General features: G+C 46.0%; 1 protein-coding gene across 1 annotated transcript in view; it reads right to left on the bottom strand.

The window, feature by feature from the left end:
• Positions 1-2,724: 2,724 nt before the first annotated feature.
• Positions 2,725-23,984, bottom strand: part of LOC139424047 (calcium channel, voltage-dependent, gamma subunit 1b) — a 25,168-nt gene continuing 3,908 nt past the window's right edge. The window contains exons 2-4 of the mRNA XM_071175736.1: positions 5,836-5,910; positions 3,166-3,303; positions 2,725-2,966 (exon numbers count right to left, since the gene is read on the bottom strand). Of these exons, the coding sequence (XP_071031837.1) occupies positions 2,725-2,966; positions 3,166-3,303; positions 5,836-5,910 (455 nt within the window). The remainder of the gene's footprint in view (positions 2,967-3,165; positions 3,304-5,835; positions 5,911-23,984) is intronic.

Consider the following 23,984-nt stretch of genomic DNA (forward strand, 5'->3'; position numbering starts at 1 on the left):
AGAGCTAGAAATGATTTGTGAGCTCAGTGTGCTGTTTCCCAAATGGCCCCAATTGGGCTCTGGACAAACGTAGTGCACTATATAGGGAATAGGGTGCCATTTGGGATGTCGATCAGTGTTCTGCATCCATTACGGCTTCTTCTCACAGAAGCCATGACCTCCAAGACGCCTTGTCTACGGAGCATTTAGAGAACATTTGTCTCTCAATTTAGAACAGCTTTCTGAATGAAATAGAAGTGAAAGCGTGTCATGGTGGGTTAGAGATGAAGCTGTGGGGTTTCTGGCTGAGGGAAGGGAATAAAAGGTCTATCTATGTCATATATCTCTGCTTAAAGGGCCAATCTGCCATAGTGACATCCGTTATTATTTTGATTAATTCCCATTGAAATGCCTCATTAGCTTGGTTCAACTGTCATACCACATCAGAACCCAAAATATAAGCTTTTTTTTTACTCCACAATGTAATTGTAAACAAACACTGTATATCCTCAAAACATGGTCAAAACTATCATTGATCTAAAGGATGGCCAGTCCTTGCATCCATAGCTCTGTCTACACATTGAGAATAGTCACATATTGTATCTCGAGTCTCATCCCTTTGTTGTGGTTTGAACTCCAGATTGCCTCTTTAATAACTCTATGACCATGTGCTCACAGCAAAACAGCAATAGTTAGGCCTTGTAGAAAATATATATTATACTGTACCTGTCAGAGAACCTAGCACAAAACGATGGGTTCGGTGCTTAGATGAGTGAGAACAAGGGGTGTTTGTGTTTAGATGTACTTGAATCTGTCAGCACAGAACATTACTGCTTTGTAGGTATTGATATCAGTACCTATACAACAGTGTTCCCCATAAACAGAACATGCCTGTCGCTTGTTGACTGAAAATCACTACAATTTAACTTGTTCAGCTGGCTATAATACTTTGAAGATAATTCATTATGCAACAACTGTCCTGTGTCAATAGAAAGAAAATAATTTATCACAACCCCCTTGAAACATTCTCACACTTCATCTTTTGCTTTGGAACTTTAAGTGAAACAGATGGGAAGAGAGGGGGGATAGATAGATAATTAGACAGTAGAGAGGGAGAGAGAGAGAGAGAGAGAGAATACAATATGAGGAGAGGTACATAATGGGAGATATTGCCATTCAGTGAAGACAATGTATCTGTCCAATAATCACTGTGGTGGGTTTGAATGTTTTGTGTTCAAGCTAGATTGGAATGGATTGTTTGATGAAGCTACTATTGAACACAAAACAACACAATATCTATCATCTTCATAGGCCCATGTTTAAAACATACAAGTACTGTATACACGCTGTACATTCTAGGTTTCCTCTGTAAACAACAAGCAGCAGTGTAGCTCCCTAACTAATACAGTAGATCTGTGTACTGGCATTGCACTGGAGCTTCAATATGGTTTAATCCATTGATACATGTTAAATAAATACACATTGTTTGTAGCTGCCTGGAGGGGTGAACATTTACAATGCAACGTTCATTGAAGCATTAACTTATTTCATTACAAAAATGTAGAACGCTAGAGCGGAAATGTATATTAGACGTGTACAAGACAGCTCAAACTATATTAAATTACACAGAGTAGCAGCTCACTATGTTGCCATGTTCTTTAGCTCTTTCTGTCTCTGTGGTCATTTTATAGCAAAAGCCACATTTTAATACTGTACATTATAGGTGCGTTCGTAAATTCACTTTAGAGTGTCAGAGTGCACTCGGAGTGTGCTTTGAGTGTTTGTAAATTCAGAGTGTTGTCAGATTGTCCGTTCATAACTTCAGAGTGTTTCGATCTCGGAGCGTTCAGAATGCACACTGGACACTCTGGCCGAGGTGTAGGGTTGATCTGAGCATTCTGACTTTACATCGGCCTTCAAGCTCCCAAGCCAACTGGCTAAACTTGCTTAGCTTGCTTGCTAGCTACTTCCAGACACAAATGAGAGAACACTTCACTCTGAACATGTTACTCACCCTTGCAGAGCTGCTATTAGTGCTAGAGTGTTTCCATGTTATCAAGAGGGTTAGTGACTGTAACTGTGTTACTGGCAACAATTTAATTCAGTTTTTTAGCCAATGTTTACTTAAATCTGTCATAACAACTGAGTTTAGGCAGTTCGTAAATTCATAAATGATTCTGCGCTCTGGCACTCTCCAACCAGAGTGTTCTGAATTTCGAAGTAAGTTGCCATGGTGAATTTACTAACGCAACCTATATCAGGGCAGTCCTCAAGTGCCACAGTGTCTGTTGCTTAGTAACGGATGATATGGACCAGGAGAGCGGACACTCTCTGCAATCAATGACAGAAATGTATCAGTTAAGGACCAAAGAAAGGAAAATCTGTGGCCCTCGAGGACTGCTCAGAGATCCTGCCTTACATCTTTATCTGTACACTTAAAACCAAGCAGTGTAGTGCAGTGTTTCCCCTTCTACTATTACTTAGGCGGGGTGCCCCACTCTCATTTATCTGTATCCTTAACTCTGTTGCCCCCACCACCAGCCTCAATTTAGTTTATCTTCAGTTGGATTCTATAAAAACATGCATGGTTTTGGCAGCCTTTGTTGAAGATTCCCCTGGTCTAGACTAGTCTGGTCTGTTCTAATGGAGTCTACTACTAGTCTAAGGGCTCCATGGACTCTGGCTCTGTGTCCATACAGGTCTCCCAGGGGTTGATCTGGGCAGGTCTAATCTGATCTACTACTACTAGTCTAAGGGCTCCATGGAGTCTGGCTCTGCGTCCATACAGGTCTCCCAGGGGTTGCGTGGCATCTGGGGCATGGAGAGGATCAACAGGCTGAGACCACTGAAGACCAGGAGGACGAAGGAGGTGCAGGCACATTCAAACGACCAGGAGTAGTAGTACTGTTCCCAGACGGTCTCCTCGCTGTCAATCATCCGCTTGGTGGAGTTCCGCATCACCTCAACAGAGATGATGATGCAGAGACCTAGAGGGAGAAGGGGTACAGGTGAGGATGGATGGATGGACAGACGGATGGACGGATGGAGAGACGGAAAGGACAAACTAACGAACAAATGAACAAATAACTGATGAACCTGGATGGACAGGCAGAAACATGTACAATGTTCTTTGAAGTCATGCCTGATGTATGACGTGAAATCTCAGTCAAAGTAGATGTGTCTGACCTGCGAAGGCAAAGAACATCCCAGCAGGCCTCAGCAGGTAGTCCCTCCCCTTCCCGAAGGAGCACACGACACACAGCGACCCCAGGGTCATGAAGGCCAGGCTGAACACAGCAATGGCCGCTGCTGAGAGGTTGTACTCTGAGAGAGAGAGAGAGAGAGAGAACCTGGATTTTTTTCAGTGGAGAGAAAATGTTCTGGAATGGGGAGATACTACCTCAACTTGTCCAAAAAGAACACATATTCCCATTTTTCTGTTGCAAAACGTTTTGCTACGGTGTGCCTTACATGGCCATGGCCAGTTTAACATTGTTTATGACAGTGCTAATGAGTCAACTTTGAGGTTTTGTATTGTAATGTTGTGTATTGTTATGTTGTGTATTGTAATGTTGTGTATTGTAATGTTGTGTATTGTTATGTTGTGTATTGTAATGTTGTGTATTGTAATGTTGTGTATTGTAATGTTGTCTATTGTTATGCTAGAAAGAAGGATCCTCAAGTCAAGCATTTCGGAGGATCTGGGGCCCTCAATCTGTTTCTTTCCATCTTGATTTCCAACCGAAAATCATTCAGTTCTTACTGTAACCCATCTCCCATTCTAAGGCATTGGAACTGCCACTAACCCATGCCCCTCCAATGAACCTTAATCAGCATGAAGAGAATACAGCAGAGAGCCCTCTTGAACAGTGTCTTCGTTAACCATCACTGACTATATAGTTAGCCTGCTTGAACCAGCAGACTGAATGGTGTGATCCCCACTGTTTCACTGAGCTCAGCATTCAGTCTGGTTTAACCATGCTACAATACACTAAAACCGTCTATTAGCACTGCTTCTAGGAGAGGAGTGATGAAGAAAGAAGACTTGTCTCCAGGTGACTCATTCGACTCTCCTCTCTAACCCCCCTCCAATCCTCCAGGCCCATTGTACAGATTACGATAAGCCAGGGCTCACTTTCCCGTCGTAACGCCCTGACTGAGCAGCAGGAGAGCATGGAGTGTGAAATAAGCGTTATCGTTCCACTCAAGTAGCTACTTTTGTCATGGCTTGGCTGTGGAGAGACACAGAGGGAGACATACAATCTGTGTCTACATGCATAACCTCAGACGTTACGGTGGGCTGCCTCGGCCTGTGATACCGATCTGCTAGGGATTCTTATGGATGCGTCCCAAATGGCACCCTCTTCCTTATATACAGTCGTGCACTACTTTTGACTAGAGTCCGTAAAGAGACATTTGGGACATAGGCACAGCCAATAGGTCCACAGGGCAAAGTGACGTTTTCAACTAAATTCACGCAAGCAGGGATGAGAGGGGACGGAAGCAACCTTTCCTCCGTTAAAAGCAGTGCAGAATCCTGATTTCAACCAATAAGTGTAACGTCTGCTTCCAACTCACACTCTCAAACACATAGATCCCCTGAATGCAACTAATTTTCCAGCCCACTTTCCAGCTCACACTCTCAAGCACATAGATCCCCTGAACGCAGCTCACTCTCCAGATTCCAATCACCTGAATTCTGATCATCTGTTCACACACCTGTATGTCATTATCACACACTATTTAGTTCAGTTATTTGCACCCAATCATTGTGAGGTATTGTTTGTTATATGGCGCTCTGGTTTCCCCGTAATGTACTCCTCCTGTGTATGATAGTGTTGCCTGCCTCACTAAACGGAGCCTTTTGCCTTTCCCTGCCAGTACTTTTGCCTTTATGGACCCCCTGTGTATGACCTTCTGCATGCCCCTGGACCCAGCTACCTGCCTACTCCTGTGGTCCTTCACAATAAACACCTGCTGTGCCCTGCGCTTGAAACCAGCTCTCTGTCTCCCATCGTGTTCATTACAATAAGGACACACATAGTTAAAACATGTTTCATTAGAACTGGGTTCCAGCTCCTGTACTAATGTCACCAGTCAACTCCATTACACTCAAAAGTTACTTCACCTTCAACCAGTAAATCCTGCTGATGGCAAGCCATGCTAGCTTTCTACCTGTCTGTCTTAATGAGTGTTGTCATGCTTATAGCATACTCTGCACACAACAATGTATATTTGTAAGGGTTCTGCAGTAGTCTCCTAGAATAGCATCTGTTTTGAGGAGAGCAATGTGAGATGCGGAAAGATCTCGTTTTTTCCCCTGACGCGGGGATAATAACTAATAGCAGGCGTGTGTGTGTGTGTGTGTGTGTGTGTGTGTGTGTGTGTGTGTGTGTGTGTGTGTGTGTGTGTGTGTGTGTGTGTGTGTGTGTGTGTGTGTGTGTGTGTGTGTGTGTGTGTGTGTGTGTGGGAAAGGGAGAGAGAAAGTGTTCACCAATCACAGAGGGTACCATTCATGTCTGTGTTTTGACTGAATGTGTTTTATTGTCATGCTGTGAGCCCAATGAGCAGTCCCATAGACACATAGTATACATCTCATTCCTATTCACCATGCCTCCCCCTCAACATCATAGGCCCCTCATTGCTTGAAAACAAGGATTAACAGTTCTGATATTTAAGGAAATGCACCATATTTGAGGGAATTGTACTCATGTATTACTCAATTTACAACTCAAAACTCAAGTTGTAAATTGCTTAAAATCGCCACAGTGGTGAATCTGACCGAATGTATTTTAAAAAAAATGTTGCACTGTGGCTCATTCACCGGAAGCCTGTAACGAAGGAGAGAGAACTCACCTTTCTGAGTTTTGGCTTGGAACCCTTTGGCCTCTTCTTCCTTAGTGAAGTGTTTGAAGTAGGAGCAGTTCTTGGCTGCGGAGGGAAACAGATGAAAACATTTATTGAAGTGGGTGCAGGTGCATGGTGGCTCTGGGTTGTAATCAGCCTCCCAATGCTCCAGCACTACCAATGAGCCTGGCAGCCATTTTATTTTTTCAAAGACCACTTCCGTGGTTGCCGTCGCACCGTGAGGTCTTCTAGGCAGAGAGCTCTGTAAATGTTGTAATTCATTTTTTAATTTTTTGTGTTTTTTGTGTCATTATTAAAATCCATTTGGAGGGTTTGACTCCTCTGGGGGTTGATCACATACATCTCGTGGTCTTGACTCTCAGAGTTGAAGAATTGGGATGAAAAGTCTATATTTTTGGCTTATAGCTAGCTGGCTGTTTGGATTTAAATAATGCAGCCATGGCTTTATGGTTTCATCTGTCAGGAAGAATAACAACAGGTACAGCATGCTGTGTCCAGAGATGGCTGTTTGGATTTAAATAATGCAGCCATGGCTTTATGGTTTCATCTGTCAGGAAGAATAACAACAGGTACAGCATGCTGTGTCCAGAGATGGCTGTTTGGATTTAAATAATGCAGCCATGGCTTTATGGTTTCATCTGTCAGGAAGAATAACAACAAGTACAGCATGCTGTGTCCAGAGATGGCAGTTTGGATTTAAATAATGCAGCCATGGCTTTATGGTTTCATCTGTCAGGAAGAATAACAACAAGTACAGCATGCTGTGTCCAGAGATGGCAGTTTGGATTTAAATAATGCAGCCATGGCTTTATGGTTTCATCTGTCAGGAAGAATAACAACAGGTACAGCATGCTGTGTCCAGAGATGGCTGTTTGGATTTAAATAATGCAGCCATGGCTTTATGGTTTCATCTGTCAGGAAGAATAACAACAAGTACAGCATGCTGTGTCCAGAGATGGCAGTTTGGATTTAAATAATGCAGCCATGGCTTTATGGTTTCATCTGTCAGGAAGAATAACAACAAGTACAGCATGCTGTGTCCAGAGATGGCAGTTTGGATTTAAATAATGCAGCCATGGCTTTATGGTTTCATCTGTCAGGAAGAATAACAACAGGTACAGCATGCTGTGTCCAGAGATGGCTGTTTGGATTTAAATAATGCAGCCATGGCTTTATGGTTTCATCTGTCAGGAAGAATAACAACAAGTACAGCATGCTGTGTCCAGAGATGGCTGTTTGGATTTAAATAATGCAGCCATGGCTTTATGGTTTCATCTGTCAGGAAGAATAACAACAGGTACAGCATGCTGTGTCCAGAGATGGCAGAATAGTTTGGATCATTTCATCATTTATAAACATTACTTCAAAAACTTTGCCTAAAATCCCGTGTTTCTGTGTCAAACGTTTTTTAAGTCCATAACCATGTGTGTGAGGTTTTTACTTTTGTTTCAAAGTAGATTTATTTAAGATTACCAAGAAACACTCTGTGTGACTCTGATTTAGCCCACTGCAGTAAAAGTTTAACTGCTGCCAAGATGTGGTGACTTTCGTGCGCTTTTCAGCAGCCGTGGCATCACCCAAGGTGGGTGCTATATGTTTGGCAATGTAAGACCAGTACCTACAGAGGAGCGGGTCCTATGGAGGACCAGTACCTACGGAGGATTGGGTCCTATGGAGGACCAGTACCTACAGAGGAGCGGGTCCTATGGAGGACCAGTACCTACAGAGGAGCGGGTCCTATGGAGGACCAGTACCTACAGAGGAGCGGGTCCTATGGAGGACCAGTACCTACAGGGGAGCGGGTCCTATGGAGGACCAGTACCTACAGAGGATTGGGTCCTATGGAGGACCAGTACCTACAGAGGAGCGGGTCCTATGGAGGACCAGTACCTACAGAGGAGCGGGTCCTATGGAGGACCAGTACCTACAGGGGAGCGGGTCCTATGGAGGACCAGTACCTACAGAGGAGCAGGTCCTATGGAGGAACAGTACCTACAGAGGAGCAGGTCCTATGGAAGGCCAGTACCTACAGAGGAGCGGGTCCTATGGAAGACCAGTACCTACAGAGGAGCGGGTCCTATGGAGGACCAGTACCTACAGAGGAGCGGGTCCTATGGAGGACCAGTACCTACAGAGGAGCGGGTCCTATGGAGGACCAGTACCTACAGGGGAGCGGGTCCTATGGAGGACCAGTACCTACAGGGGAGCGGGTCCTATGGAGGACCAGTACCTACAGAGGAGCGGGTCCTATGGAGGACCAGTACCTACAGAGGAGCGGGTCCTATGGAGGACCAGTACCTACAGAGGAGCGGGTCCTATGGAGGACCAGTACCTACAGAGGAGCGGGTCCTATGGAGGACCAGTACCTACAGAGGAGCGGGTCCTATGGAGGACCAGTACCTACGGAGGAGCGGGTCCTATGGAGGACCAGTACCTACGGAGGATTGGGTCCTATGGAGGACCAGTACCTACAGAGGAGCGGGTCCTATGGAGGACCTGGCCGTCGGAGAAGCAGATGTGGTGCTCTGATGAAGCGCTACAGGTCTGTTTGTCAGATTGTCTTTGTTTCTCTCTGGCTGGACCATCGATGTCCCCTCCCCTGAAGGTACACTGCATTTCCAATCCAAACTGCCTCAACTCACAGCCTTTCATCACAAACCAAATATAGACATTCAATCTCCATCTCTACTATCTCAATTTAAATGTGTTGTTTTCTGTTTGGATTTTTATGCACTGAGATTATTTTCTGAAAATTAAATAAATCATTATTTTTATTAAACCCATAGAAAATTGAAATCCAATTTGAGATCTCTTCTTTATCACCTCTAATTCGCATAGCCAACATTTTTTTATTATTTGGTCATACTCATGTTACTTTGATTACTTTGTCATTCTCATGTTTTGCTCCAGAGAAACAACCATGTATAATCTTAGATTTGAATCACTCTGATTAAATATGTCTAAATTCTCTTAATCTAAGAAAATTATATTTTAAAAAAAGCATACCTGTATATATCTCCCTGCACAAAGTGATGGAGAGGTATGGTCTGTTTCCTATCTCCCTGGACTGTGTGATGGAGAGGTATGGTCTGTTTCCTATCTCCCTGGACAGAGTGATGGAGAGGTATGGTCTGTTTCCTATCTCCCTGGACAGAGTGATGGAGAGGTATGGTCTGTGTCCTATCTCCCTGCACAAAGTGATGGAGAGGTATGGTCTGTTTCCTATCTCCCTGTACGGTGATGGAGAGGTATGGTCTGTTTCCTATCTCCCTGCACAGAGTGATGGAGAGGTATGGTCTGTTTCCCTGGACAGAGTGATGGAGAGGTATTGTCTGTTTCCCTGGACAGAGTGATGGAGAGGTATGGTCTGTTTCCCTGGACAGAGTGATGGAGAGGTATTGTCTGTTTCCCTGGACAGAGTGATGGAGAGGTATTGTCTGTTTCCTTGGACAGAGTGATGGAGAGGTATGGTCTGTTTCCCTGGACAGAGTGATGTAGAGGTATGGTCTGTTTCCCTGGACAGAGTGATGTAGAGGTATGGTCTGTTTCCCTGGACAGAGTGATGGAGAGGTATGGTCTGTTTCCCTGGACAGAGTGATGGAGAGGTATGGTCTGTTTCCTTGGGCAGAGTGATGGAGAGGTATGGTCTGTTTCCCTGGACAGAGTGATGGAGAGGTATTGTCTGTTTCCCTGGACAGAGTGATGGAGAGGTATGGTCTGTTTCCCTGGACAGAGTGATGTAGCGGTATGGTCTGTTTCCCTGGACAGAGTGATGGAGAGGTATTGTCTGTTTCCCTGGACAGAGTGATGGAGAGGTATGGTCTGTTTCCCTGGACAGAGTGATGGAGAGGTATGGTCTGTTTCCCTGGACAGAGTGATGGAGCGGTATGGTCTGTTTCCATGGACAGAGTGATGGAGCGGTATGGTCTGTTTCCCTGGACAGAGTGATGGAGAGGTATGGTCTGTTTCCCTGGACAGAGGGATGGAGAGGTATGGTCTGTTTCCCTGGACAGAGTGATAGAGAGGTATGGTCTGTTTCCCTGGACAGAGTGATGGAGAGGTATGGTCTGTTTCCCTGGACAGAGTGATGGAGAGGTATGGTCTGTTTCCCTGGACACAGTGATGGAGCGGTTTGCATGTATAGACCAAGGAGACCCCTCTTCCTCTCTCCCTCTATCCCCTCTACTCTTCTTCCCTCCTCTTCCCCTCTACCTATCTCCCTCTCTTGCTCCCTCCCTTTCCCCTATCCTCTGCTTCCATGTTTGTTCCCCAGGATGGAAAATAACTAAAGACGTAGCTTAGCAACAGGCTGCTCTGTTGTGTTTTTTCAAGTAAAGGCCCTTCGAATGGGACAGGAAGGGGGAGGGGGGCAGTGGAGAGGATGGGGAGGTTAGAGCATGCCCAAGCTTTCATGCCTGAATATCAGCTCCATTTGGCTAGCCTATTTCCATCAGAGAGGTGATTGTACTGTATATGTGCCTGTGTCAATGCAGGCCGGAAGAGAAGACTTGTGGTAAGCGATACTAGGTCTGACACTTAAACGGAGGATATACTGTGGTTCTGCTTTGTCTTGCTGTATCTTGGCAGAACCACTGCTTCTATCCAGGAGACTGCATGTATCACTTTAATCCAGCTAGATATCATATTGTACAAGCAGCTGAATGTTGTCTCTTTAACCCAGCTAGATATCATATTGTACACACAGCTGAATGTTGTCTCTTTAACCCAGATAGATATCATATTGTACAAGCAGCTGAATGTTGTCTCTTTAACCAGCTAGATATCATATTGTACACACAGCTGAATGTTGTCTCTTTAACCCAGATAGATATCATATTGTACAAGCAGTTAAATGTTGTCTCTTTAACCAGCTAGATATCATATTGTACAAGCAGTTAAATGTTGTCTCTTTAACCCAGCTAGATATCATATTGTACACACAGCTGAATGTTGTCTCTTTAACCTAGCTAGATATCATATTGTACACACAGCTGAATGTTGTCTCTTTAACCCAGCTAGATATCATATTGTACACACAGCTGAATGTTGTCTCTTTAACCCAACTAGATATCATATTGTACAAGCAGCTGAATGTTGTCTCTTTAACCAGCTAGATATCATATTGTACACACAGCTGAATGTTGTCTCTTTAACCCAGATAGATATCATATTGTACAAGCAGTTAAATGTTGTCTCTTTAACCAGCTAGATATCATATTGTACAAGCAGTTAAATGTTGTCTCTTTAACCCAGCTAGATATCATATTGTACACACAGCTGAATGTTGTCTCTTTAACCCAGCTAGATATCATATTGTACAAGCAGCTGAATGTTGTCTCTTTAACCCAGATAGATATCATATTGTACAAGCAGCTGAATGTTGTCTCTTTAACCCAGATAGATATCATATTGTCAAGCAGCTGAATGTTGTCTATTTAATCCAGCTAGATATCATATTGTACACACAGCTGAATGTTGTCTCTTTAACCCAGATATATATCATATTTTACAAGCAGCTGAACGTTGTCTCTTTAACCCAGATAGGTATCATATTTTACAAGCAGCTGAACGTTCTCTCTTTAAGCCAGATAGATATCATACTGTACACACAGCTGAATGTTAGCCTGGTCTCAGACCTGTTGGTGCTGTAAAGCCAACTATTGTGGCCACTGTGGTACAGGAGCACAAACAGGTATGGGATCAGGCTAAATGTATACCTCTCCTGGGACTGGAACTAGGAGAATGACTAAACATACACAACTGTTTAAAGTAGAGAAGGTAAAGAAAGGCAGTTTCATCAGGCTATAGAGCCCTCAAACTCACCTCTGAACCTGGAAGCCAGTTCCGCTGTGTTTTTTTATTGTTGCTCTCCAATCAGGGACTGATTTAGACCTGGTAAACCAGGTGTGTGCAATTACTTATCAGGTAGAACAGAAAACCAGCAGGCTCCGGTTCTTGTAAGGTAAGTGATGAATAGCCCTGCTCTAGAGGCACCCTTGCTTTGTGTTGCCAACCACTGAGAGAGATACTCTTTGCCAATACAACAGCACTCAACACATATACTGTACATAGGCTGTGAAGACTCACATGCTGCTGATATGTGAGATTCTGGGGATAATATTTGGGGCCGTATCATTGACCTTGTGGTTAATAAGGGAACTTCATTCCAGTTAGGTAGGCAATTAGGAGGTGGTCTCGCCTGTCAGTTTCGGTTTTCATTCCTCCATTAGACCTCATCCGCTTCTTTCTCTATCCTCCCTATTCATCTTCCTCTGTTTCCTCTACACCCTTCTCCAGGCTGTATCATAACCGGCCGTGATTGGGAGTCCCATAGGGCGGCACACAATTGGCCCAGCGTCGTCCAGGTTTGGCCGGGGTAGGCCGTCATTGTAAATAAGAATTTGTTCTTAACTGACTTGCCTAGTTAAATAAAGATGTAAAAAATATAATCCTTCTTCTCCCCCCCTCCTATCCTCCCGATATTCCTCTTCATCTCCCTCTTCCCCCCTCCTTCCCGCATCCTTCCTTCTTCTTTCTTTCCTCTCCTCCTCATCCATCTTCTTCCTTCATCCTCTTCACTCGTCCTTTACCCTCTTAGCTCATACTACATCCTCTTCACTCATACTACATCCTCTTCCTTTCCCTCTGCCTCTCTCGACAATGGATGTGGTGTCCTAGACATGAGGTAATGGTCTTCAAAAGGAATGGACTTTTAACAGGAGGTTTACTTGTGTTTTCTACTCTTTCCAATCAAAGTGGAAAGAAGTCCACTACCTTTCTGCCCTCAATTTAACCCCTGGAAATGGCTTCCTTCCGGTAGCAGTGCTTAAGGGGAGATGGCATTGTCAGCAGGAGAACAGTGGCTGTATGCGAGGGAATGGTGAGGGGAAAATTGTTATTTTTAAGTCCAGGTGCAGAATAACCATCAGATTCTGGGTCAATGTGAATCAGGGTGCTTTTAAAAAGGCTGACCCGCAGCAAGCATTCATAACTGGGTCGCAACGGCCTAGGATGGTACTCAGGGGTGTGTGTGTCTGTGCACGTGCGTGCGCGCGTGTGTGTAATTTTAATGGCATGACCCTCCTCAGAGAACAAAGTTACAGTCTATGGTTTAGTTCAAAATAAAAACAAGTCCCATTACTACAGTTGTCCTGTTGCTATCTTACTTTATCACCACCTTCACCATTACCATCACCGTCACTATCACCACCACCACCATCACCCACACCGTCACCATTACCACCACCACCAAAATCACCGTCACCACCACTAAATCCACACACCTGCCAGGTTGTTTACTGAATGCTACAGTATGTTGCTCACACACACACACATGCGCACACACAACCCCCTGCTGTCAGCTAGTCTAGGCTCCATGCCAAGAACCAGGACAAGCAAACACAAAGCGGAAAAACGGATTAGGTGTTTAAGTGCCAACGTGTTTGCTCAAAGCTACATCTGGGCATTTAAAGAAACTCACCACTTTAGCCCTCACTCACCCTCGACTGAGCAGGCTGAGAAACTGGTGTGAAATTGGGGCCCACTGTCTCATGGCACGTGGGGTGAAGGTGGAGGGGGAGGGGGACGAGGAACTGGAGGCAGGGAGGGTCTGTCTTGCCTGACTGTCTGGGGGAAGGCTTACCTTTTGGAAGGCTGAGGATGAGGGAGGGAGTGAACTGGTAGGGAGAAAGGTATGGGGAGGGAGGGAGGGATGGAGGGAGGGAGGGAGGGAACTGGTAGGGAGAAAGGTACGGGAGGGAGGGAACTGGTAGGGAGAAAGGTACAGGGAGGGAGGGAGGGAACTGGTAGGGAGAAAGGTACGGGAGGGAGGGAACTGGTAGGGAGAAAGGTACGGGTAGGGAGGAAGGGAATTGGTAGGGAGAAAGGTACGGGAAGGGTGGGAGGGAGGGAACTGGTAGGGAGAAAGGTGTGGGAGGGAGGGATGGAGGGAGGGAGGGAACTGGTAGGGAGAAAGGTACGGGAGGGAGGAAGGGAACTGGTAGGGAGAAAGGTACGGGAGGGAGGGAGGGAACTGGTAGGGAGAAAGGTACGGGAGGGAGGGAACTGGTAGGGAGAAAGGTACAGGGAGGGAGGGAGGGAGGGAACTGGTAGGGAGAAAGGTACGGGAGGGACGGGGAGGGAGGTAGGGATGGAGGGAGGGAGGGAGGGAACTGGTAGGGAGAAAGGTACGGGAGGGAGGGAGGGAACTGGTAGGGAGAAAGGTACGGGGAGGGAGGGATGGAGGGAGGGAGGGAGGGAGGGAGGAAACAGGTAGGGAGAAAGGTACGGGGAGGGAGGGTGGGATGGAGGGAGGGAGGGAACTGGTAGGGAGAAGGATACAGGGAGGGAGGGAGGGAACTGGTAGGGGGAAAGGTACGGAGAGGGAGGGAGGGAACTGGTAGGGAGAAAGATACAGGGAGGGAGGGAACTGGTAGGGAGAAAGGTACGGGGAGGGAGGTAGGGATGGAGGGAGGGAACTGGTAGGGAGAAAGGTACGGGAGGGAGGGAGGGAACTGGTAGGGAGAAAGGTACGGGGAGGGAGGGAGGGATGGAGGGAGGGAACTGGTAGGGAGAAAGTTACGGGGAGGGAGGGAGGGATGGAGGGAGGGAACTGGTAGGGAGAAAGGTACGGGGAGGGAGGAATGGAGGGAGGGAGGGAGGAAACAGGTAGGGAGAAAGGTACGGGGAGGGAGGGAGGGATGGAGGGAGGGAACTGGTAGGGAGAAAGTTACGGGGAGGGAGGGATGGAGGGAGGGAGGAGACAGGTAGGGAGAAAGGTACGGGGTGGGTGGGAGGGAACTGGTAGGGAGAAAGGTATGGGGAGGGAGGTAGGGATGGAGGGAGGGAGGGAGGGAACTGGTAGGGAGAAAGGTACGGGAGGGAGGGAGGGAGCTGGTAGGGAGAAAGGTGCGGGGAGGGAGGGAACTGGTAGGGAGAAAGGTACGGGGAGGGTGTGAGGGATGGAGGGAACTGGTAGGGAGAAAGGTACGGGGAGGGAGGTAGGGATGGAGGGAGGGAGGGAACTGGTAGGGAGAAAGGTACAGGGAGGGAGGGAAGGATGGAGGGAGGGAGGGAGGGAACTGGTAGGGAGAAAGGTACGGGGAGGGAGGGAACTGGTAGGGAGAAAGGTATGGGGAGGGTGGGATGGAGGGAGGGAGGGAACTGGTAGGGAGAAAGGTACAGGGAGGGAGGGAAGGATGGAGGGAGGGAGGGAACTGGTAGGGAGAAAGGTACGGGGAGGGTGGGAGGGAGGGAGGGAACTGATAGGGAGAAAGGTACAGGGAGGGAGGGAAGGATGGCGGGAGGGAGGGAACTGGTAGGGAGAAAGGTACGGGGAGGGTGGGAGGGAGGGATGGAGGGAGGGAGGGAGGGAACTGGTAGGGAGGGTGGGAGGGAAGGATGGAGGGAGGGAGGGAACTGGTAGGGAGAAAGGTACGGGGAGGGTGGGAGGGAGGGAACTGGTAGGGAGAAAGGTACGGGGAGGGTGGGAGGGAGGGATGGAGGGAGGGAGGGAACTGGTAGGGAGAAAGGTATGGGAGGGTGGGAGGGAGGGATGGAGGGAGGGAGAGAACTGGTAGGGAGAAAGGTACGGGGAGGGAGGGAAGGATGGAGGGAGGGAGGGAACTGGTAGGGAGAAAGGTGCGGGGAGGGTGGGAGGGAGGGAGGGAACTGGTGGGGAGAAAGGTATGGGAGGGAGGGATGGAGGGAGGGGACAGGTATGGGGAGGGAGGGAGGGATGGAGGGAGGGAGGGCAGTTAGAGGAGTCTGGGAAGGAAAAGGGAAGAAGTCTGGAGATCCAGAACCTACTGGATCAACTCAACACATCTATATCCGGAGAGGTCATGCCTATAACGTGTACAATGGTCCCCATTTTTTTGATGAACTTTCTAAACTTAATTTTTAAGCCCACTTTTTATCATAATTATTAATAAAAGTATTGTCCCCCTCCCCTATTCTCCCTAGTAAGTGGTTTCTTCAAAAGTGACCCAGGAGCAAAGATATGCTAGGCAGGACGCTAGATACTCTAGAGGTGCAGGACGTTAAATATTCTAGTGGTGCAGGCACTTAGATATTCTAGAGGTGCAGAATGTTAGACACTCTAGTGTTGCAGGACGTTAGATATTCTAGTGGTGCAGGACGTTAGATACTCTAGTGGTGCAGGACGTTAGATACTCTAGTGGTGCAGGACGTTAGATACTCTAGTGGTGCAGGACGTTAGATACTCTAGTGGTGCAGGACTTTAGATACTCTAGTGGTGCAGGACGTTAGATACTCTAGTGGTGCAGGACTTTAGATACTCTAGTGGTGCAGGACGTTAGATACTCTAGTGGTGCAGGACTTTAGATACTCTAGTGTTGCAGGACGTTAGATACTCTAGTGGTGCAGGATGTTAGATACTATAGTGGTGCAGGACGTTAGATACTCTAGTGGTGCAGGACGTTAGATACTCTAGTGGTGCAGGACGTTAGATACTCTAGTGGTGCAGGACTTTAGATACTCTAGTGGTGCAGGACGTTAGATACTCTAGTGGTGCAGGACTTTAGATACTCTAGTGTTGCAGGACGTTAGATACTCTAGTGGTGCAGGATGTTAGATACTATAGTGGTGCAGGATGTTAGATACTCTAGTGGTGCAGGACGTTAGATACTCTAGTGGTGCAGGACGTTAGATACTCTAGTGGTGCAGGACATTAGATACTCTAGTGGTGCAGGACTTTAGATACTCTAGTGTTGCAGGACGTTAGACACTAGTGGTGCAGGACGTTAGATACTCTAGTGGTGCAGGACGTTAGATACTCTAGTGGTGCAGGACGTTAGATACTCTAGTGGTGCAGGACGTTAGATACTCTAGTGGTGCAGGACTTTAGATACTCTAGTGGTGCAGGACGTTAGATACTCTAGTGGTGCAGGACGTTAGATACTCTGGAGGTGCAGACAGTATCGTCAGTGGAAGAGGAGAGAGAGTGTTGAGTGACACACACAGCTTTTGATTTCTGTCCTGACATCGCTCGTCCATATGTATATAGTCTTAATTCATTCCTACTTAGATTTGTGTGTATTGGGTGTATGTTGTGTAATTTGTTAGATATTACTTGTTAGATACTACTGCATTGTCGGAGCTAGAAGCACAAGCATTTCGCTACACCCGCAATAACATCTGCTAATCACGTGTATGTGACCAACACAATTTGATTTGATTTGAGCTGCCGGGGATGGGCAAGATTCACAGGAGGTATGTTTTTAAATGAATTTGATCAAGCTTTGTAGCCTATTGACTCCTTCTTGATGAATACATTTAAATAAAATGAATTGTTTCTATGTAATAACTAGTAATTTAATTAAATTGGCTTTAGCTAGTCAGCTAGATAGTTATTAGTTTGGGAAATTGGGAACCTAACTATGAAGCCATTTCAGGCTGTCATATAAAATAATGGGTGTATCACACCCTGTCTAAATCACTTGCCACAACATGGCTTTTTGATAGCGTATTTAGTTCATCCGAATTTACACTACAGTGTCAAGACCAAGGCGCAGCGAATTTACACTACAGTGTCAAGACCAAGGCGCAGCGAATTTACACTACAGTGTCAAGACCAAGGCGCAGCGAATTTACACTACAGTGTCAAGACCAAGGCGCAGCGAATTTACACTACAGTGTCAAGACCAAGGCGCAGCGAATTTACACTACAGTGTCAAGACCAAGGCGCAGCGAATTTACACTACAGTGTCAAGACCAAGGCGCAGCGAATTTACACTACAGTGTCAAGACCAAGGCGCAGCCTGAGTAGAGTTCCACATTTTAATGATAGTGAAACATCCAAGAACAACAAAGACATAGCGATCATGAAATACGTAGCGCGTATAGTCACTCATCCAAAACAATATCCCACATAGCAGGTGGGGAAAAGGACACACTAAGTATGATCCCCAATTAGAGGGCTCTCTATGGTCAGGGTGTGACATACAGTTATAGAACACCAGGGTTGAGAAACATTACAAATCCAGAACACCGAGGTTGAGAAACACTACAGTTCTAGAACACAGAGGTTGAGAAACACTACAGTTATAGAACACAGAGGTTGAGAAACACTACAGTTATAGAACACAGAGGTTGAGGAAACACTACAGTTCCAGAACACCGGGGTTGAGAAACACTACAGTTATAGAACACAGAGGTTGAGAAACACTACAGTTCCAGAACACAGAGGTTGAGAAACACTACAGTTATAGAACACAGAGGTTGAGAAACACTACAGTTATAGAACACCGGGGTTGAGAAACACTACAGTTATAGAACATAGAGGTTGAGAAACACTACAGTTATAGAACACAGAGGTTGAGAAACACTACAGTTCCAGAACACAGAGGTTGAGAAACACTACAGTTATAGAACACCGGGGTTGAGAAACACTACAGTTATAGAACACAGAGGTTGAGAAACACTACAGTTCCAGAACACAGAGGTTGAGAAACTACAGTTCCAGAACACAGAGGTTGAGAAACACTACAGTTATAGAACACAGAGGTTGAGAAACACTACAGTTATAGAACACCAGGGTTGAGAAACATTACAAATCCAGAACACCGAGGTTGAGAAACACTACAGTTCTAGAACACAGAGGTTGAGAAACACTACAGTTATAGAACACAGAGGTTGAGAAACACTACAGTTATAGAACACAGAGGTTGAGGAAACACTACAGTTCCAGAACACCGGGGTTGAGAAACACTACAGTTATAGAACACAGAGGTTGAGAAACACTACAGTTCCAGAACACAGAGGTTGAGAAACACTACAGTTCCAGAACACCGGGGTTGAGAAACACTACAGTTATAGAACACAGAGGTTGAGAAACACTACAGTTCCAGAACACAGAGGTTGAGAAACACTACAGTTATAGAACAGAGGTTGAGAAACACTACAGTTATAGAACACAGAGGTTGAGAAACACTACAGTTATAGAACACCGGGGTTGAGAAACACTACAGTTATAGAACACAGAGGTTGAGAAACACTACAGTTATAGAACAGAGGTTGAGAAACACTACAGTTATAGAACACAGAGGTTGAGAAACACTACAGTTATAGAACACAGAGGTTGAGAAACACTACAGTTATAGAACACCGGGGTTGAGAAACACTACAGTTATAGAACACAGAGGTTGAGAAACACTACAGTTCCAGAACACAGAGGTTGAGAAACTACAGTTCCAGAACACAGAGGTTGAGAAACACTACAGTTATAGAACACCGGGGTTGAGAAACACTACAGTTATAGAACACAGAGGTTGAGAAACACTACAGTTATAGAACAGAGGTTGAGAAACACTACAGTTATAGAACACAGAGGTTGAGAAACACTACAGTTATAGAACACAGAGGTTGAGAAACACTACAGTTATAGAACACCGGGGTTGAGAAACACTACAGTTATAGAACACAGAGGTTGAGAAACACTACAGTTCCAGAACACAGAGGTTGAGAAACTACAGTTCCAGAACACAGAGGTTGAGAAACACTACAGTTATAGAACACAGAGGTTGAGAAACACTACAGTTATAGAACACCAGGGTTGAGAAACACTACAGTTCCAGAACACTGAGGTTGAGAAACACTACAGTTCCAGAACACTGAGGTTGAGAAACACTACAGTTATAGAACACAGAGGTTGAGAAACACTACAGTTATAGAACACAGAGGTTGAGAAACACTACAGTTCCAGAACACCGGGGTTGAGAAACACTACAGTTAAAGAACACAGAGGTTGAGAAACACTACAGTTCCAGAACACAGAGGTTGAGAAACTACAGTTATAGAACACAGAGGTTGAGAAACACTACAGTTATAGAACACCGAGGTTGAGAAACACTACAGTTATAGAACACCAGGGTTGAGCAACACTACAGTTATAGAACACAGAGGTTGAGAAACACTACAGTTCCAGAACACTGGTGTTGAGAAACACTACAGTTATAGAACACAGAGGTTGAGAAACACTACAGTTATAGAACACAGAGGTTGAGAAACACTACAGTTATAGAACACAGAGGTTGAGAAACACTACAGTTCCAGAACACAGAGGTTGAGAAACTACAGTTATAGAACACAGAGGTTGAGAAACACTACAGTTATAGAACACAGAGGTTGAGAAACACTACAGTTCCAGAACACTGGTGTTGAGAAACACTACAGTTCCAGAACACTGAGGTTGAGAAACTACAGTTTGCACCCATCTCCATTTATCCAGCTGTGTCTCATCCTGAACTAATTGCCTTGCTCAGGGACTCCAAAAATACTACCCTCCTGAGAGTTAAGCCAATAACCATCTGGTCCCTTCCTTCCAAATGAACAGGTAATTCAACTGCCTACTATCTACTGTCTATCTGTCTGTGAGCCACTTACATTCCTCCCAACACACACACACACACACCACACAGAGAAACACACACACACACACACAGAGGGAGAGAGCGAGCGAGAGAGAGAGAGACACACAGACAAAGACACACACATGAAACCATCCATCACTCCAACAATATGCCCCTAGTGTTATTTCCTGGCTGACGTGATGGTGGTGTTCATTAAAGTGTTTGTTTGATTTAAAACCAGTCAAGAAGTCATGCGTCACTTATAGGGAAGGCCGTTTTCAAATGTCATCAAGGCATCTTGTTGTGGAAGACAAATGCCTTGTAATTACGGCGGTAAATGACAAAAGTGTACAGCGAACAGGAGTGAACGGAAATGACCGGGAGCGCATGACACACGGTGATCAGCTCCAATCGATTTGGAATGCAAAGCATGTTATTAAGGTGAGTCACCCTGACTCCCACCACGGGTAGACATTTAGGCGTGTATGATCCTGTGGTGTTTTTCACACAATGTAATATTCTTTGCTGGCGCTGCGCTGTGTTGATGTATTCTGCCTCACACCCAACCCCTGTCCAACCCCCAGCCCCAACAGTGTGTCTTAATGAGCAGCTAACACATAACATCAGGTGACTGTGTGGCAGGAAACCTGGATAAATCCCATTATGCCTCACTTTCCTCTGGGTCACTAACAGCCCCTAATCTAACAGGAGGATGAAGAAATGTGGCCTGTCTCCAAGGGCGCTTGCTGTGTTCTACAGGAGCACCATCGAGAGCCTACTGCCGGGCTGTATCACACGCAACACACTGGCCAATAGCTTCTAACCCCAGACCATCAGGCTGCTGAATAGCCACCAGCTACCTGAATGTCACTGTACCCTGTAATACATCTGTAACCCTGTACATGTGACTATTAAATGAATCTTATCTAATAGCTTAACCACTGATCAAAACATTATGGACTAAACGTTCAATTCCTGTTGCTGCAGGATTATTTTTGTTGTGACAAAATAGGTCAGATTCTGATCCTACATCTGTCTGTAGTGAAGTCTATAACCACCAAAACACAACTGGATCCACAATACCACAGATTGTGGTTGAATGGTATGCAGCAATGCATTGAATGACAGCAATTGTCCCAGTGAATTTCCTCCTTGAACAATGTGGCCATCTAATCGAACACCCATTCACAGGCAGTATTGAGTGAAAACTGGCCTGAACATAGTGGAATAGTCACTTCCAACACTGACAATGTTGTAATTATTCAAAGCCAATGTGATCTTTATACTTGCACTTAAAAATAAACGTATTATCACATCCATATCTGTAACCTTGAATTATTTACATAGTAGCACATCCCCATGTCTTCCACGGATGTATTTAGACAGTTCCCACTCCACACCTGTATTTAGACAGTTCTCACTGCCTGTCTTCCACATCCACATGGCTTCCACACCTGTATTTAGACAGTTCCCACTCCACACCTGTATTTAGACAGTTCCCACTGCCTGTCTTCAACATCCCCATGGCTTCCACACCTGTATTTAGACAGTTCCCACTGCCTGTCTTCCACATCCTCATGGCTTCCACACCTGTAGTTAGACAGTTCCCACTGCCTGTCTTCCACACCTGTATTTAGACAGTTCCCACTGCCTGTCTTCCACATCCCCATGGCTTCCACACCTGTATTTAGACAGTTCCCACTCCACACCTGTATTTAGACAGTTCTCACTGCCTGTCTTCCACATCCCCATGGCTTCCACACCTGTATTTAGACAGTTCCCGCTGCCTGTCTTCCACATCCTCATGGCTTCCACAGCTGTATTTAGACAGTTCCCACTGCCTTTCTTCCAAGTGTGAATGACTGAATGTAGTACATCTAGCACATCCAGTTTAGCGAGTCAATTCACACACCTCTGTTGGACTAGCGTGTCAATTTACACACATCAGTAGGACTAGCAAGATTCACACACCCCGGTTGGACTAGTGAGTCAATTCACACACCCCGGTTGCACTAGTGAGTCAATTCACACACCTCGGTTGGACTAGCGAGTCAATTCACACACCCCGGTTGGACTAGTGAGTCAATTCACACACCTTTATAGGACTAGCGAGATTCACACACACCGGTTGGACTAGTGAGTCAATTCACACACCCCGATAGGACTAGCGAGTCAATTCACACACCTCGGTTGGACTAGCGAGTCAATTCACACACCTTTATAGGACTAGCGAGATTCACACACACACCGGTTGGACTAGTGAGTCAATTCACACACCCCGATAGGACTAGCGAGTCAAATCACACACCTCGGTTGGACTAGCGAGTCAATTCACACACCTTTATAGGACTAGCGAGATTCACACACACCGGTTGGACTAGTGAGTCAATTCACACACCCCGATAGGACTAGCGAGTCAATTCACACACCTCGGTTGGACTAGCGAGTCAATTCACACACCTTTATAGGACTAGCGAGATTCACACACCCCGGTTGGACTAGTGAGTCAATTCACACACCCCGATAGGACTAGCGAGTCAATTCACACACCTCGGTTGGACTAGCGAGTCAATTCACACACCTCGATAGGACTAGCGAGTCAATTCACACCCCTCGGTTGGACTAGCGAGTCAATTCACACACCTCGGTTGGACTAGCGAGTCAATTCACACACCTTTATAGGACTAGCGAGATTCACACACACCGGTTGGACTAGTGAGTCAATTCACACACCCCGATAGGACTAGCGAGTCAATTCACACACCTCGGTTGGACTGGCGAGTCAATTCACACACCTCGATAGGACTAGCGAGTCAATTCACACACCTCGGTGTGACTAGCGAGTCAATTCACACACCTCGATAGGACTAGCAAGTCAATTCACACACCTTGGTTGGACTAGTGAGTCAATTCACACATCTTGATAGGACTAGCAAGATTCACACACCCCGGTTGGACTAGCGAGTCAATTCACACACCTCGATAGGACTAGCGAGTCAATTCACACACCTCGGTTGGACTAGTGAGTCAATTCACACACCTTTATAGGACTAGTGAGATTCACACACCTCGGTTGGACTAGTGAGTCAATTCACACACCCCAATAGGACTAGCGAGTCAATTCACACACCTCGGTTGGACTAGCGAGTCAATTCACACACCGCGGTTGGACTAGCGAGTCAATTCACACACCCCGATAGGACTAGCGAGTCAATTCACACACCTCGGTTGGACTAGCGAGTCAATTCACACACCTTTATAGGACTAGCGAGATTCACACACACCGGTTGGACTAGTGAGTCAATTCACACACCCCGATAGGACTAGCGAGTCAATTCACACACCTCGGTTGGACTAGCGAGTCAATTCACACACCTTTATAGGACTAGCGAGATTCACACACCCCGGTTGGACTAGTGAGTCAATTCACACACCCCGATAGGACTAGCGAGTCAATTCACACACCTCGGTTGGACTAGCGAGTCAATTCACACACCTCGATAGGACTAGCGAGTCAATTCACACACCTCGGTGTGACTAGCGAGTCAATTCACACCCCTCGGTTGGACTAGCGAGTCAATTCACACACCTCGGTTGGACTAGCGAGTCAATTCACACACCTTTATAGGACTAGCGAGATTCACACACACCGGTTGGACTAGTGAGTCAATTCACACACCCCGATAGGACTAGCGAGTCAATTCACACACCTCGGTTGGACTAGCGAGTCAATTCACACACCTCGATAGGACTAGCGAGTCAATTCAC

Source organism: Oncorhynchus clarkii, chromosome 13 (assembly GCF_045791955.1).
Source record: "Oncorhynchus clarkii lewisi isolate Uvic-CL-2024 chromosome 13, UVic_Ocla_1.0, whole genome shotgun sequence".
Taxonomy (NCBI): Eukaryota; Metazoa; Chordata; class Actinopteri; order Salmoniformes; family Salmonidae; genus Oncorhynchus; species Oncorhynchus clarkii.